The sequence below is a fragment of the Gymnodraco acuticeps genome, unplaced genomic scaffold, assembly GCF_902827175.1.
Source record: "Gymnodraco acuticeps unplaced genomic scaffold, fGymAcu1.1, whole genome shotgun sequence".
Taxonomy (NCBI): domain Eukaryota; kingdom Metazoa; phylum Chordata; class Actinopteri; order Perciformes; family Bathydraconidae; genus Gymnodraco; species Gymnodraco acuticeps.
This window is the reverse complement of record NW_022990742.1, coordinates 78,241-95,714: the sequence shown is the minus strand read 5'-3', so window position 1 is coordinate 95,714 and position 17,474 is coordinate 78,241. Positions and strand designations below refer to the sequence as shown.

The following is a 17,474-nucleotide window of genomic DNA, read 5'->3' as shown; positions in this document are numbered from 1 at the left end:
GGCACCCCTGCTCTACACTATAGCTCAGAAGTAAATGGTGTAGGCCTACTTTGACTCCACTACATTTAGGCCTATTTAATACCTTTAGTTACTTTACAGATGTGGATTAATGATGTGAAGAATAATCAAGTCTTAAATCAGACTTTAGTTCCACCTGGAGTAAATTCCTACAATCTGAGTACTTCTACTTTTACTCAAGTAAAACATCTGAGCAGGCACGTGCACACATAAGAGGCTTCTCAATACTCTGATTTCCCCTCCTCGACTCCTCGGTCCTCCGGCAGTGACCCGGAAATGGATTTTAGCGCTCAATGTTGAAGGCAGTGGCGGCGCCAGGGTATGGCTGGGGTAGGCTACAGCCATACCAAGAAATGGCTTAGCCCCACCATGAAAAATGATGTTAAAGTAAGCTAATTCAATTAAATAATAAGCAAAATGCTAAATGTTGAGAACACGGCTTGCGAAAATATACGGGTCGTGTCCACAACACACAAACTGATCCTGCTGTTACAATAAGTGCACGTTACTGATGCAATATGTTAAGATAAGTTTTACAGTTATGTAATACACTGTTGTTGGGGGGAGAGACCGCCCCTTCCATATGAGTGTGTGCGTACGGCGGGCATGGAAAAGTCATACTCAGTGCGGTGAGCGCTGGCTTTATTGCTACTGTATCCGTAGCGCCCCACGCAATAGTTGGGACTGTGTACTGACGTCAGTAAAAAAGGTTTGCCCCCCCAAGCGCAAATGTCAAACTCCGCCTATGCTTTATGCGTTAGAACAACTCCCAACCAGTTTGTTCATTTGCAAAGGAAATTCATCTTAAAACCTTTGTTCTTCTCAAAAGCAATGTGTTAAATGGCTCAAAGATAATATAGCATATCTGGAGGGTGCTCTTCTCACCGTAAGACATGGAGTTAAGAACCATTCAATATGTTTTTCTCCATCTCACAATCATGAGGTAATTGGACTGTTTGGGAAATAAATTAATTTAGCTTTGCATAACTGCCTCTGACAAAAAATAAATCATACAACAGAATATTTTGAATGCTGAAAAGATGTGCACTTCAAAATGATTCAAAAATACAGACGCATACACACGGTGCCCTCATGCGTACACAAGTTGAAGTATTTGGCTCTACTAAAACGCCCTGAACATAAGGCATTGTGAATCAGAACGGACGGTTTACTAAAACATACATCAAATTGTTCACAGGCCAAAACTTCCCCTTCTGTTGTGTATCGATGTAAATTGAGGAACTTACATCATACAGTGATTGTTTTTTTTTATGAACATAAATCCTTTCTCTTGTTTGCTCATTCTATTGCAAAACATACACAGCTCTCATTTAAAACCCAACAGGAACATACAGTACTGTGACACTCATACGCTTCCTATTGCCCCCTTTTCTACAGCTCCCAAACCAAAGCAGCAAATTGACAATAATGCATATAAAGCCCGGTGAAAAGAGAAAGTTTCACAGTGTAGTACACCACAGTCTCAAATGCAATTAGCTGAAATGTAACTCGACATGCTTTGGAGTCTTAAGAGACAGAGCAGCAGCAAGATGAAAACAAAAAGACTGGCTTAATGTTGGATTTCCGTTTTCTGTTGAAACTTGCAGATAGTTAACAAATATAAAAGGAGGGCTTACTATTTCCTGCAGTTGATACAATGAATGATATTTACCAATAAAGAATGACAATATTACTCATGTCAGACAAAGATATGTTTGAAAATGACTTATATATATATATGGTATAAGTCCAAATCTGCTAACATATATTATATATATATATGTTAGCAGATTTAGACATACCTTTTGTCTCTCTGCAGCAGAAAGGTGACTATTCTCAGCAGTTCAAGTTTAGCCATTCATCACGGCGTTATTTATTAGATGCACACATGTCAAGAGACTTGAGGACAGAGAGAGAAGGGGCGACTTCCAACGGTCTTATACCCCACGTAGTGACATCACAATCATGTGCTACATAAACAATATGGTACACAGTATTACATGGAGTCATACAATATACATGTCTATGTTATACCTCAACAATATATTTATCGTAATTCAAATATGAACGTCAAAAGTCGGAATATGCCAATCTTTTTTTCTTATTATCTTATTTGCTAAACGTTCTTGTATAATAATATGCATGTATTGTATTATTCTACTACGTCTATTTATTAATGTTCAGCAATAACCACGTTTTCCCAGTACATCCATGGGACTGACGTTCTTAGGTGGGGTGATTCCGCTTTGAACAGGAATTGTGTTAGCCAGTGTTATTGTTTTCCATGTGCTCAATAAAGTTTATTTAAAAAACATTCTAAAGAATTCAACCAATCAGAAGTGGACCCACTTGCCTTTTCATCCAATCAGATTCCCCAGCAATTGCCCGCGTAAGATATATAACTAGCCCCGCCAAGAAAAAAAGACACCTGTTACTTCTTACCCTGGACACGGAAAGGCCTGCTGTGAGAGATAACTTTGCCTTTTCCTCTTCTTTATCGAACCCTCTGTCTTCACATCTTCAGAAAAATGGTGAGTACGATAGTAAAGGTTTTCTCCTCTTAGAGGATGTGTATTTAACCAAATGCAGCGCTCTGAACGTGTGTCATCGTGCGAAAACGTAACCAGCTTAACGTTTTTTAACCGCTTACTCTAGAACAGTGGTTCCCAAACGGTGTGCCGCGGCACACTGGTGTGCCGTGAGGCAAGTCCGGGTGTGCCGTGGGATTTTGTGAAAACCATACGTTATTATTGCAATATACAACTACACAAAAATAATTATTTTTTAATTTACTATATCAGTACTTTGTAGGTTTATATGTACGTAATCTGCGCGACTTGCGCGTCCACATCTCCACGTGCAGTGTTGCATAAACATGGCTGAGTCAGCGATAACTTTCGAGTGGTGGAGGTATGCCCATTACTTTGAGTCCGTCCGAAGAATAGACAGGAAGTGACGGTGAGGTGCAAACTGTGTCCAGGCCAGAAGCTGTTATCCACTGCTGGAAACACCACGTGGTCAAACCTCAACAACACCTGCAAAGAACACGCTAAGGTGAAGCTACCGCACACGCTATTTGTTGTCTGTTTTTCTTCTCTGTCTTCCGGTTGTTGCCTGTTTTGAATGACGAATACACACTACCGCCGCCTGCTGGTAAGGAAAGTTATTGCCACTCACGCATGCGCAGTTCGTACGTGCTCGAGTAAAGTAACGAGTAAAATAACGAGTTATTTTGTGTAGATAATAACGAAGTAGTGTAATATATTACTTTTTTTAAAAAAAAAGTAATATGTAATATATTAAAAAAAAATTAGTAACGACCCCATCTCTGGAGTTGGCGTTCTCTACTCTGGTTTACATGAAGAACAACCGGAGGTCACGGCTCTCTGTTGAACAGGACTTGCGAGTGGCCCTCTCCTCAGTGCCACCAAGGATTCAAACATTCTGCGCGCCCCGACAGGCACATGTATCTCACTAATTTGTAAGTCAGCAAACATATTTACAATAGCACATGTTTCAATGCTGATTGCTGAAATGTTACATTTATAATTTGTAGTTCAGGACAATGGACAATGCAGCTTCCTTGCATTGACAGTTCTCTGTGCTGAATTTCTGCTGAGTTTCCTTTGCCTCATTTTTAATGTTGTGACCTGTCTGGTTTAAATGAGTGTGTTGCTGCTTTGATGAAGCCTAATTTGGTAAAGTTTCAAATTAATTTCTGAAATATTTCGTTAATAAATATTTCATGAGTAATATAGTTGTCTTTGTCACATTTTATTTGGCATTAGTAAATAATTATGCACATTTACAGATATTTGACATGATATGAGTGATAACACGTGTTATAAGGGCTATTTTGCACAATAGGTGTGCCTTGAGATTTTTACTTGTCCTTTGGTGTGCCTTGGGCACAAAAAGTTTGGGAACCACTGCTCTAGAAGACTCATTTTTATAGTGAAACAAAAATATTGCGCTATAAGCTGGTAAATCAAGCTTCGTCATTAATAAGTCGTTTTAACTGTGGTGTTGGTAAAATAAGTGTAACTCGACGGCACAGTCAAGATGTTGAAGTGACGCATTTACAATCGGCGCGAATTGTTGGAAATAAATATACTTATCATTAGTGGCCAGGTTTAATGGTTTCATATTTAAAACATGATATTAACACAGATAAAAAATTTTTTCCCGAATTTCAGTGAACCAGGGCGTTTTTCCAATGTACGTCTGAAATGATTACTCGCTGCCGATATTTAAATAAAATGAACGGATTTGTGTCGACCTCGGTTTAGTGTCATTGCATTTAGCTGACGCTTTTATCCAAAGCGACTTACAATAAGTGCGTTCGACCAAGAAGATGCAAACTTGAAGAAAACAGAATCATAAAGTACATCAGGTTTCATAGAGCCAAAACATGCAAGTGCTACTCAACTGGCTTTAGGTAAACCAGTCCTTTATTAGTATATAAGTGGTTTGTTAGTAATTCTATCGCTGGAAGTGGAGTCGAAAGAGATGAGTTTTCAGTCTGGAAGATGTGCAAGCTATCAGCTGTCCTGATTTCAATGGGGAGCTCATTCCACCATCTTGGAGCCAGGACAGCAAACCCACCGGTTTTCTCTAATGTCTTCACATTAGAGAGATGAGTGGGGTGGCCAGGATCATTTTGGGGTGGCATTGAAATCACTATCAGGAAATCATTATATGAACATAAAAATACATCTCACTATAAAACAAGGGGTTATTTAAGGCACCTACAACACACCTCTACATTATTTGGGATTAAGTGGTGGAATAGATCAAATAATATTCAGTATATCTAACTATTTTTTTCGTATTCCCGCAGGCAAAGTATCAACAAAGCTTACATTATACAAATGTAATGCAATATACAGACTGTTTAGCTTATGGTGATCAGCAGCCCTATGAGCTCATTCTCTCAGTGTTAGTGATGGGAATTCCGGCTCTTCTTGGTGAGCCGGATCATTTGGCTCGACTCACCAAGAAGAGCCGGCTCTTTCGGCTCCCAAACCGCTCTTCAGTTTACCACATATTATACCTTTTAATTAAATCAAATGTAGCCCTGTTTTGACTAATGAATGATGTATATGTGTACACTTTATTCTTAACCTATCGTTTAATTTAAAAACTCTTATTTAAATGATGGGTGTGTGTCTGTATTCCTGATACACTGAGTAGTGATGTGTCGGTCAAAGAGCCGGCTCTTTTAAGTGAACGACGGGAGCCGGCTCGCGCCCGCGAACGAGCCGGTTTTTTTTTTGGTTTTTTTTGCGCGGAGCGATCTAGATCGGCATGAAGGCACATTATGCAATGTGCACATTATCCCGCTTATTACATGGCCACATTCTCAACAAACTAACGACATGACTCCCAATGTTAATTGGAATGCTTTTATCGATTTAAAAAATAGTTGTATTGATTTAAATTGAAATGCATCCGCTTTAGTCCGTTGTTACTGTTTGAACTACGTAGCAACGGCAGGAACTAGGCTTGTTTGAGACAAGCGAGACCTGCGCAGTTGCGATCAACATCTTGCTAGTGCGTTGCATGATGGTTAGTCATTTTGTCCGACTTGCTCTGGAGGCCCGCCTACATGAGACGTTGAAATCTCGCGGGACAAAGACGCCCGCAGCCTTGAGAGCGAGGCGGAGCAGTTCCTCTCCACGGGCTGCGGAAGCGAAATGCTTGATGGGAAACGACTCGCTAGTATCTCGAGCTGAGCGCTCATTGGTGGTTTTTACCCCGTGCTGCTGATGAAACTCTCCAATTGGCTCGGCAAAAGTTTGCTGTTGTTTTGTGTCAGTTTTACGTCGCCACATCCATTCCCATTTTTCATCATTGTTCCACAATGTTTATCATCATTAAATTAATATCTATATATTTTATACTATACTTGCACTGCTTACCGTTTCATACTTTATATATCTAGTGTATTAATACACACTGTTGATACTGCTCACAGGCTGCTGTGTATATCTAGTGTATTCATACACACTGTTCATACTGCTCTCAAGCTGCTGTGTATATCTAGTGTATTCATACCCCTCACTGTTTATTCATCATTCAATTCATTCTATATTTTATTCTGTAGATTGTGTACATTACTTTTCACTTTACTGCTTGTTGCACCTGGTTAGAAGCTAAACTGCATTTCGTTGTCTCAGTACCTGTAATATGTGCAATAACAATAAAGTTGAATCTAATCTTGAGCAGGAACAAATGTATTTACTTAGTACATATCTGACATTAACGATTAAACACATGTGTGCATTCTTTATAGATGCAAACCGAGTCAAGCCGACTCCGGAGGTGGCGGTATGCACCTTCAAGCTGTTTGCAATCCGCCAAATAACTGAGAGAAGAAGCCGACTCCGAGCTGTCCGACTTCAGGCGAGCTTTTTGAGACCTCCCCCGACTGCGATCGGCTATTCTCGTCTACTTTCGAGGCGAGCCGCAACGCGTCTCAAACAAACCTACTGCTTCGATAGTGTTTTTGAGGAGCTTTTTGATTACAGATTTGAAAACATCGTTGCTTGCTTTAAAAGTAGCACACTTCATGATGTCAGACCTTGGGAAGTATCTAGATATCCCTGCCCTAATGCCAGAGGAACTGCACACTGAATATGTGTCGCCGTTTGATGTCTATGTCTGGACCGCTGCGTAACAAGGAGGGTTTCTGCCCCGTTACTTCTCTTCTTACTTCTATAAGAATAAAACACGGAGGACGGAGATCTCTTTTCCTCCCCCTCTACAGACCGCCCAGCAGCTGATCTCAGAGCACGCTCCCCTCTCCTGCAGGGGGGCGTGGTCAGCTGCAGCTCACAGAATCATATATATATACTTTATATAGATATGGCCCTACAATATATTGTTCAAATATAGCATGATAGGTCCACTTTAAGTAATACAAGACAGAATGATGATGATGATCTCCGCGCTACAGCTGCTCCGTGCATGCATGCAGGTGACATGTAATATCAAAGGATTAGAGACGGTTGGATGCTGCTGTTTTGAGCATTGCAATATATTTATGTTCACTATGTTATTTATTTACGATTATCCTTAGGCTCAGCAAAGATTTGATGTCAGCTGTTGCCGTCTTTTTTTTAATATAGCTAATAGTTACTGAAATAGAGCCCAGCTGTTTTGTCACGGCCTTTTCTTTAAATATAATTTTAAAATGTCGATACAGTAGCCCCTTTTTTTAAATAGTTTTTATAGGTGTTGCTATCTGCTTTGTGCAGCGTGGTTCTACAAGCAAGTCAGTGCATTCATTGGGTGCTATCAGAGAGTTACACGGGTCTGTCAATGCATTGAAAACATTTGGCCACAGCAAATCATTTATATTAAACATGTAATTTTTACTTTTGAATACTTCATTACAAAGGATGTATTGAATAATTAAGTGATATATGTGTACTAGGGATGCCAGTGAATATTCGTTATATATATTTTTTCTGGCTTAGTTTCAACCAAAATATAGACTAATGCTAATAATAGTATTAATAATTGTAAATGGCCGTTGGTCACACCACCAGTTTGTTTTACTGTAAACTTGGAGGAAGCCTGCTGCTACACTCTGCGCCACTAGTCTCCTGAAGGGGTGTGGCGCAATCCGTGTGAGACGGTTGCAGGAAATGTAAATGCTAGTCTCCTCTCTTAACACTGGCCCACATTCACGTCCAATCGTGCCACCTGTCTGCCAACAACTGCGTCATTGTGCTTTCGGTATTAGACGTATAAACAGTATTTAGCCTTTTTGTTTTTAACTATAACTGTCGTTCTGTTCAGATGACAAATGTGTGCGTCAGGTGACTTAAATCATGATATGATGTTTGGTTATTAAAATAGCCTTTCTCTAGAGCCGTCCTCCCACATGTGGTGATATGCCACTAGAATGTATGTTACACTGTTTTGGCACAAGAATCAGCCAACTAGGCTTCCTTTTTATGATCTTAACAACCTTTTGTTCCTTTTACAGCGCGAGTGCCTCTCAATCCACGTCGGTCAGGCTGGTGTGCAGATTGGCAATTCATGCTGGGAGCTTTACTGCCTGGAACATGGGATCCAGCCGGACGGCAGGAAGCCTGGTGACCAGAACACCTCAGGAGAAGGGGGGGACGATTCCTTCAGCACCTTCTTCATGGAGACTGGAGCTGGAAAGCACGTCCCCAGAGCTGTGTTTGTTGACCTGGAGCCCACTGTCATCGGTAAACTCTCTAATTCTAAATGATAAAAGTATCATAAATGCCTTTTCCCCTCTGTCATTCAAAAGCTTCAATAATCTAATTACCCTTAGATGAGGTGCGCACAGGGACTTACCGCCAGCTGTTCCACCCTGAGCAGCTGATTACTGGCAAGGAGGATGCTGCCAACAACTACGCCCGAGGACACTACACTATCGGCAAGGAGCTCATCGACACAGTGATGGACAGAATCCGAAAGCTGGTCAGTACATTTAGAACAGAAGTCCGTTTTTCTGAAGAGTATTAAATGGAAATGAATCGGTTTATTGCCAAGTAGGTTTTCACACACAAGGCGTATGCAATCATGTTGTGGTGAATGGCAAAAATAATTATTGCAAAAGCCAAGTGTCATAATAATAAATATGTGAAGTATATGTTTTAAAATGTAGAGCTGTACAGTGTTTTAAACAAACACAAGACATAACAATCTGGTATCACTCTTTGAAAGTGAGCATATTTCCTCGATTCTGGCACACTTGCATCGGCTTCCTCCGCCCTGCACAACTCAGTTCAAGATCCTCCTGATCGCATTCAAAGCCCTCCATGGTATGGCCCCCTCTGATCTCTGATTTGTTTTCATCTATATGTCTACATGCTGTGCACTGATACGCTTTGTTATCATTAGCTGTGAACCCGTGGCACTGCTGTCTTTGTATTATATAAATACATTTATTATTATTTCATGATTTTCTCTTTTTCTTTCAGTCTGACCAGTGCACCGGTCTTCAGGGTTTCCTGGTGTTCCACAGCTTCGGAGGGGGCACCGGCTCTGGCTTCACCTCCCTGCTGATGGAGCGTCTGTCCGTCGACTACGGCAAGAAGTCCAAACTGGAGTTCTCCGTCTACCCGGCTCCCCAGGTGTCCACCGCTGTGGTGGAGCCCTACAACGCCATCCTGACCACCCACACCACCCTGGAGCACTCTGACTGTGCCTTCATGGTAGATAATGAGGCTATTTTTGATATCTGCTGTAGAAACCTCGATATCGAGCGTCCCTCTTACAACAACCTGAACAGGTTGATGAGTCAGGTTGTGTCCTCCGTCACTGCCTCCCTTCGCTTTGATGGGGCCCTCAATGTTGATCTGACAGAGTTCCAGACCAACTTGGTGCCCTATCCCCGTATCCACTTCCCTCTGGCCACCTATGCCCCTGTTATCTCTGCAGAGAAAGCTTACCACGAGCAGCTCTCGGTGGCAGAAATCACTAACTCCTGCTTCGAGCCAGCCAATCAGTTTGTGAAATGCGACCCACGCCACGGTAAATACATGGCCTGCTGCCTTTTGTACCGTGGTGACGTCGTTCCCAAAGACGTGAACGCTGCCATTGCCACCATCAAAAGCAAGCGCTCCATACAGTTTGTGGACTGGTGCCCTACTGGTTTCAAGGTGGGCATCAACTACCAGCCGCCCACTGTAGTTCCTGGTGGAGACCTGGCCAAGGTGCAGAGGGCTTTGTGCATGCTGAGCAACACCACTGCTATTGCAGAGGCCTGGGCTCGGCTGGACCACAAGTTTGATCTGATGTACGCTAAGCGTGCCTTTGTGCACTGGTATGTGGGTGAGGGTATGGAGGAGGGAGAGTTCAATGAGGCCAGAGAGGACATGGCTGCTCTGGAGAAAGATTACGAGGAGGTTGGAGCTGATAGTCCGGGAGATGAGGATGAAGAAGGAGAGGAGTATTAGAAAGGCAGACATTCCGCTGTATTGATCCATGCTGTTTTGTCAAGTAAATAAAGTTGTTTGACTGAACCTGAATGCATTCCTCGTCAATAAATACACTGTTAAACATGACCGATCTGCCTAGATGGGTTGTATGTATTCACTTGCTCAGTTCAATCAAAAAGGTTTTCACACAAATGCTATTGCTCAATTCAGTCACTTGGAGGCAGTGGTGTTCAACATGTATCTTTTCTCTGAACAGACCAGGATGGCAATCTAGATGAATCACTATATTATTTCCCAACATCAAATGATTCAAGAGTACCATTTGCATATCTTGCATTTACTTATTTAATATTGGATTTGTGCTTTACGTGACAAGAACAGAGTCCTAACCCCAGCCTGATCTAAAATAGGGTGTGGTATCACTCTGGCCCAAGGGAGGGATAGTAGTGAGGCTTGGGGTGGGGCTCTCATGCTGGCAGACAGGTGGTGTTTAAAAATATTTAGTTCTGCTGTTCCCAGACTGGAAAATGAATGGAACTTAAAGCAATACATTAGGAACCATGTGAAGCCAACATTGAAAAAGGCTACATAGTGTTGTAAACGCTTTTTTGTTGTCAGTTCTGTAATCATTCACCATGTTCAGTTACAAATAAATGCTTTTTCTTGACATTAAGCAGGGATATTTAATGTCATCCAAACAAAAAGAAAATGGATTCTACAACACACTGACCTAAATGAATACATTCCTATTGCACTTTCAATTGTCTCTTTCGTATCTCAGCCAATGACAGCTCTGCATGCATCCCCTGGATATTTTAGAAACTGCTTTCATCGTGACGAGATGTTAACAGTGAGAACAGCTGTGAGGTCCGTGCAGAAAGCAGAGCAGTGTGTAACATATATATCACTCAGTATAACAGGCCTACTCTCTGTATTTGCTTTAGTTTAGATATCAACAAAGAGTCGATATTTTTCTAAGACCATTTAGTGCTTAACATAAAAAAAACACAATGGCTGTATCCTGATTATGCTTTAGGAGCTGTGTGTGGTAGCCTACAGTGTGTAGGTGCAGCGGACAGACGGGTCTCAGTTGGTTTGGTGTCCTCTGCTTACTTTTAATACTTGTAAATAAAACGTTTGGCCCGTAATTTATTTTCCTCATTGTTGCGACCAGAGAGGGAGGGAGGGGGGGGGGGGGGTGATATATCCAGTCTCTGATAGTGTTGTGTGGTTCGACTCCTCCGCTCGCCTCTCCTGTGGGCGGAACTTTAGTCTCGAGTCGAGGAGGGGAAATTAGAGTATTGAGAAGCCTCTATAGAAGGCTTATCAATACTCTAATTCCCCTCACATTTATATAAATATATACAATTTCAGAATCAAACAAGTATGAGAGCACTCTCATAGTAACGTAACACAATCAGAGACTGGATATATATTGTAGTGCCGATGAAAGGGAGTCGGAGGCGGTGTATTAAGAATGGACTTCCACACTTTATTATCCATTGATCTCTAAGAGGTTAGTACATGAACTGCTCTGCATGACAAGCTAGCAGGAATGACATCAAACCCCGGTACCCTCACTAACGGGTCCGCCCGGGTTGCAACACGATAATATCAATGGTGAATTATGTATAATAACGTGTCACCACACAAGCCCCCCCAGAATTCACCCAATAACAAAGACAGGTCAACCCCCACAACTCCTGAGCACGGGAGTCGGGAAAACGACTTCTGCATGCGCGACCTCCGGAAGAGGCGAGACCGGAACAACGGGTCTCAAGTCAGTGATAGGGATCAAGGCCGGGGGGCGCCCCCGTCGCGGAGGTCGTGCCAGCACCACCGGCTGGCCCAAATCCAAATGGGCCGCCTTCACCCGGTCCACAGAAACTCGCTCGGCCTTACCACCCAGATCGACCACAAGGTTTGTGTCCCCGTGCTCCAAAACACGGAAAGGTCCGTCGTAAGGAGGCCGCAGGGGACCCCTGTGCCGTATGAAAACGTGCTCGGCCGAGTGGAGATCCGCGGGGACCCGGGACACTTGAGTACCATGTTGGGCAGTGGGAATCGGAGCAAAAGCCTCGGCAGTGTCCTGCAGGCAAACCCGCTGTGCTGACGCCGACCAGGGAACCGATGCGTTTGGGAGGAAATCCCCTGGAAGTCGATCGCCTGGACGGGGGTTGTACCCTTCAAAGCCTCATACAGCTGCCGCATAATGTGGGCGGCCCGGGCGATGAAACGGTGGTAGAAAGTCACCATCCCCAGGAACTCACGGCGCGACCGGGCTGTGAGTGGGCGAGGAAACGCAGCAACAGCCTCAACCTTCGCCGGCAGGGGTGCTGCACCGCCCTTGGTGACGCGGTGTCCGAGGAAGTCAATATCAAACACCCCGAACTGGCACTTTGCAGGATTGATTATCAACCCGTGTTGACTGAGCCTCGTGAAAAGGGCTCGGAGGTGTGACAGGTGCTCTTCTACCGAAGCGCTGGCGATGACTATGTCGTCCAGGTAAACGAACGGCAGGTCCCGTAACACCGAATCCATCAGGCGCTGGAACGTTTGGGCGGCGTTCTTGAGCCAAAAAGGCATTCGCAGGAACTCGAAAAGTCCAAACGGCGTTATCACTGCTGTCTTAGGGACGTCCAGGGGATGCATGGGCACCTGGTGGTAACCACACACCAGGTCCACTTTCGAAAACACCAATGTACCGGCCAGATGTGCTGAAAAGTCTTGAATGTGCGGCACCGGGTAGCGGTCAGGTGTCGTGGCGTCGTTGAGGCGTCGGTAATCCCCGCACGGGCGCCAACCACCGTTCGGCTTGGGAACGAGGAGAGGCACAAGGACTGTCAGAACGGCGGACGATACCCAGGCGTTCCATGGTTGAAAACTCCGTCCTCGCTACTGCAAGCTTAGAAGGGTTCAACCGCCGGGCCCTGGCGTAGACTGGGGGACCCTCGGTGGTGACGTGGTGCTCTACCCCATGCTTGGTGGTGAGCGCGGAGAAGGTGGGTTGCGTCAGGTCTGGAAATTCGCACATACTAGGAATTTAACTTGATGTCATGGTGCATACATAAAATATAAAAAACAAATCTAATATAAAACACAAAATCTTTTACACCGTAATAAAATAAAATACAGTTAAGTAGCAATACAAATAAAATAAAGCAGTAATTTACATGGAAATAGAATGCTATGAATGCATTTTAGAATATAAACTATGAAATGTGAATCAGAATATGTGCAGAAAGGAGTATGAACATTGTGTGCATTAATGTAATGCATATAGTTTATGATGGTTTATGAGGTAAAGTGTCAGCGGGGGGGCCGGGCCTTGTTTAAGAGGCCGGTAGTGGAGGGGAAGAAACTGTTCAGGTGTAGTCTTTAATATTAAACATGATCGCTGGTTGATAGCCACAGAAGTCGTATCACAATTGAATCTGAGCGGATCACTGTTTACCACAGCTCTCCACGCTGCGTGTAAACAACTCAGACAGACTGTATGTTTCACTAACAGATGGTATGAAAGTATAAACGGGTCTCAAATCAACTCGACATCATATTAATAATGATACTTGATACAAATATAAGACTGACAACAAGAACAAGCCACAGAAGTCGTATCACAGTTTATCCTGGGCGGAGCTCTCCGCAGTCGAAGACTTCTCCACGCTGCTTTCAAACTGTGAGTAAACAACGTGTGCTTCACTTGGAGGCTGTCTGAAGGTGTACACAGGTCTCAGATGGACTTGGTATCACATTAAGAATGATATTCAGTAATTAGTCTGGCAAATATAAATGGTTTAAATTATTTATTCAAGCTTGCAATGTTTTGAACACACATCCCCAGTCACCTCGTGTGTCTTTTTGTAGTCATCGCTGTACGCGTCCGCATATCCGCATCGCAACCACAACCTCACACACTGGTACTGAAAGTGCATCAAAGTGTTCCTATGGAGCCAAATATACCAACAGATTTATGTAAACGACAGAAGAAACGATCGAAATGTGTATTTCCTGGTTATTCGACAAAGGCCACGCCCCTGATACATCTGCCTATACCGTTATATAATATCATCAGTTGTTCGGCCCATATCTTGTTCGGTAACACCGGCGCGTTAAGACCACCTCAGTGTCGGATTTTGGAAACTTGATTTTGAGTTATCTCATGGCAGTTAGGGTATAAGGGACAAACCAGGGGACTTTACTTCCTCTTTATACCGTCGGTTATTTACAAAAAACACCTAAATATAGCCTACTTGTTGTTATTGTGCTTCTGTCTTTCTGTATTCTTTCACACACACATACGGGTATTGGGCCGAGGGCGACACCGTACTTCCGGTATCCGCCATTTTACGCGAGGTGCAAGCAGGCAGAAGGTTTAGTCGTACACCGTCTAGGTGTTGCTAAGCTTCCTGTACTGAATATCATAGTCTATTGCCTTAATCAATATCTAGTCAACTCTAAAATACCACATATATGCATTGGCATGATAATATTATTGTGACAAGTGGGGTATTCACCTGGTGTTTCCAGAAGATAGACGTAGATGCTGCCAAAATCGACGAAGGCCACTTTCGAGGGTCGTTTTTCCATACATCTGCAGGCAGTCTGTAAGGGCAATCCGACAACCCACACAGCTCTAGTTTACGCTGGTAACGACCTAGAGCACACCCCTCAAGTCCAGAGATGTAATCCGAAGACATGCAGCGATTTCTTCGGTCGTTAATTCAGAAAAAAAACCTAGTGCGCTCTGCCTGGCTACGTTAGCTAGCTGTTTATATTTGCACCTCCAGGATATTTGCACCTCCAGGAAAATGGCGTATTTATATATATATGGCGCGCGTTGCATTGTGGGTAGCTCGTGACGTCACTGTGTGTTTAAGAATCTTTTCATCTGTAAACTCCCTCAACAGGGCCGCTCGCTCTCTTCTCTTGATCGCCCTCTCACGGGTGAACAGTTCAATGTCCCGCTTCATTGTAGGAATTGTGCCATGTCTCTACCACTTCAGTTTGACCATCTCTGTTATTAAGTTATGGAATACTAAATAAATAAGTAATTAGATACCTTACCATTACTGCGCTCATAAAGAATGATGGGAATAAGAACAATGCGTATTGAACTGGTTTAATTAATTAGTGAGTTTATTTAAGTTAGAAGCCCTATTTTATCAGTATGTCTGGACTGCAGCAGTTACAATGGTCAAACTACATTAGAACAGAATTTTCCCCATTTTGTCTTTAATAGTTACTAACATTAGATGTTTTAATGAGATATGGACCGCAAAACTAAAAATGTCCCTGGTTTTCCTTTTTTTAAATCAAGTCACCGAATGCAAGTAGTCGCCTTAGCTTATTTTGTTATGAGATGTGAATTACTGTTCAATTTAGTTGATGTAATAATCGTTTGGTTTCTTTTACATTAACAAGTTACAATTTTCAAAAGGTCTTGTGGTTTTTTTCCAGTTTAGAGCAATAGCCCCTCCAAATGTCTGTGCACGTCCCTGCACCAGTATATATATATATATATATATATATATATATATATATATATATATATATATATATATATATATTGTAAGAGTCGGGAGGAGCTGATAATTTATTCCGGTAAATTACTCAGACCTACTAATTGACCTAACCGAAGTTATTGAGTCTATGTAAGTTTACTGCTTGGCTCAGATCCACCAACGTCAGCAAGATCTCACCTCTATTAACTCCCGAAGAACCAGGTTCAATTAACTGCTGTTTCAATTCAGACAACTCTCTTAATCTGTTGAAGCGATCCTGAAGGATTTTGATATCAGTAAATGTGGCCCTACCTAAGTGTGAGTGTGGCAGGGTGCAATCTTACCTTTGAAGCAGGAGAGGAGAGCACAGATGTCCTTTAAGTTGTCCCAGTCCAAAAGGTGGGATCAGTTTATTTGAAGAAAAATAGGTCCACACTTATACAGGGTTTTTACCTTCTCTCTTTACAACATTATAATCATACTAAACATATCATGCTGGGGTTATTTTCTAATATAAAACCTTAATTCATAGTTCACACATTAAAGTCTTCCGACAAAATCCAAAAAGAATTTCCTCGTGGTGGCGAAGGTTCTCTAATTAGTTCTAAAATCCCGACACATTTAAGAATGGTAGGCTTAAGAATTCCAACACATTTTAAGAATGATTGGTTTAAGAATTCTAACACATTTTAAGAATGATTGGTTTAAGAATTCCAACACATTTTAAGAATGATTGGTTTAAGAATTCCAACACATTTTAAGAATGATTGGTTTAAGAATTCCATTCAAAACTTTCATCTCTAAACCATTCCCTCAGCATTCAATACACAGAGATTTAAGCAATAAATACCAAGTCTGAGAGAACCTTACCGAGAGCAAAAACCCAGCTCTGAGGGAGAGAGCTTTTACCGGGAGAGAGTATACCAGGGGAACCCCCCCCCCCCCCCCACTCTCTCACTCTCTCTTTTTTATCCCTCTCCGCCAGTGTCTTTATGCTCAACAACAGGATATAAAAACCTAAAGACCCCTCCTCTATACCCATATTTGTGGAAACTGGGCATGGCTCTGATGTACAGGACTGAACATGACCAGACATATTCTATGGCTATGGCATAAGACACACCTTCCCAGGCTTATGTAACAAAAGGTCATGACCTTGAGTGTGCAGGACTTGCAAAATATTATTCTCGGCTATGACATAACGATCTTTTTGGGGCCTCTGTCTTTTTCTCCTTACGTCAGGAGCCCCCCTCCCTGTGTACTGCTGTGAGGGAGAGAGGGAAGAAACTGCCTTCTCCCTTATCAGTGACACCCATAAACCATTATAGGCCTTTAACAAACCACTTTGTTTATACTGTAAATATAGAAAAACACAACATATGAAACATTGTCATTGTGGGTTATACAAGAATATAATTGACTATATTTGATTATAACTAACTTTCGTTTTAATTATTCATCCTGATATGGAGATCTCAACCATATATATATATATATTAGTGCTGTCAAAATGATCGCGTTAACGGCGGTAATTCATTTTTTGAATTAATTGCGTTAAAATATTTAACGCATTTAACGCATGTGCAGAATGGCCCGCCCCATAGTATACGTGCCACCAGTGGCAGCGCCAGGGTATGGCTGGGGTAGGCTACACCCATACCAAGAAATGGCTGAGCCCCACCATGAAAAATGATGTTAAAGTAAGCAAAATAAAGTCTGCCAACTCGCGCGGAGTAAATTGCACAGACAGCAGTTAGTAAGATTGATTTCAGCAGCCACGGTTTTGAAAACTTTTGTCACGTAGTGATCGTCTTCTCAATAGAACATCTTTGATAACGGCATGGTGTTGTTGCAGGAAGTCCCGACGGAGAATACTTTTGCTGTAGTACAGGGGTGCACATAACTGGTACGCAGGTTATGTGCGTAATCTGAAATGCGTACCGTCACTTGTGTCACAAAGCGCATTTGCGTATCGACGTACTTTTCCAGAAGGCGGTTAGATCACCGGACGACAGAGTCGGTCTCC

The 17,474-nt window shown here is 42.6% G+C and overlaps 1 protein-coding gene across 1 annotated transcript; it reads left to right on the top strand.

Moving 5' to 3' along the window:
- The first annotated feature begins 2,419 nt into the window (after nt 1–2,419).
- On the top strand, nt 2,420–10,067 carry LOC117556578 (tubulin alpha-1C chain-like). Its single transcript, XM_034231961.1, has 4 exons — nt 2,420–2,549; nt 8,015–8,243; nt 8,333–8,481; nt 8,985–10,067. The coding sequence occupies exons 1-4, from the start codon at nt 2,547–2,549 to the stop codon at nt 9,960–9,962; spliced, it is 1,359 nt and encodes a 452-aa protein (XP_034087852.1). The 5' UTR covers nt 2,420–2,546; the 3' UTR covers nt 9,963–10,067.
- Nucleotides 10,068–17,474: the final 7,407 nt, after the last annotated feature.

What these genes read in the sequence shown, in the direction of transcription:
- LOC117556578 (XM_034231961.1), top strand. An exon ending in CCTGGAGCCCACTGTCATCG is followed by an intron (nt 8,244 to 8,332) that starts GTAAACTCTCTA and finishes AATTACCCTTAG; the next exon opens with ATGAGGTGCGCACAGGGACT. An exon ending in TGGACAGAATCCGAAAGCTG is followed by an intron (nt 8,482 to 8,984) that starts GTCAGTACATTT and finishes TTTTTCTTTCAG; the next exon opens with TCTGACCAGTGCACCGGTCT.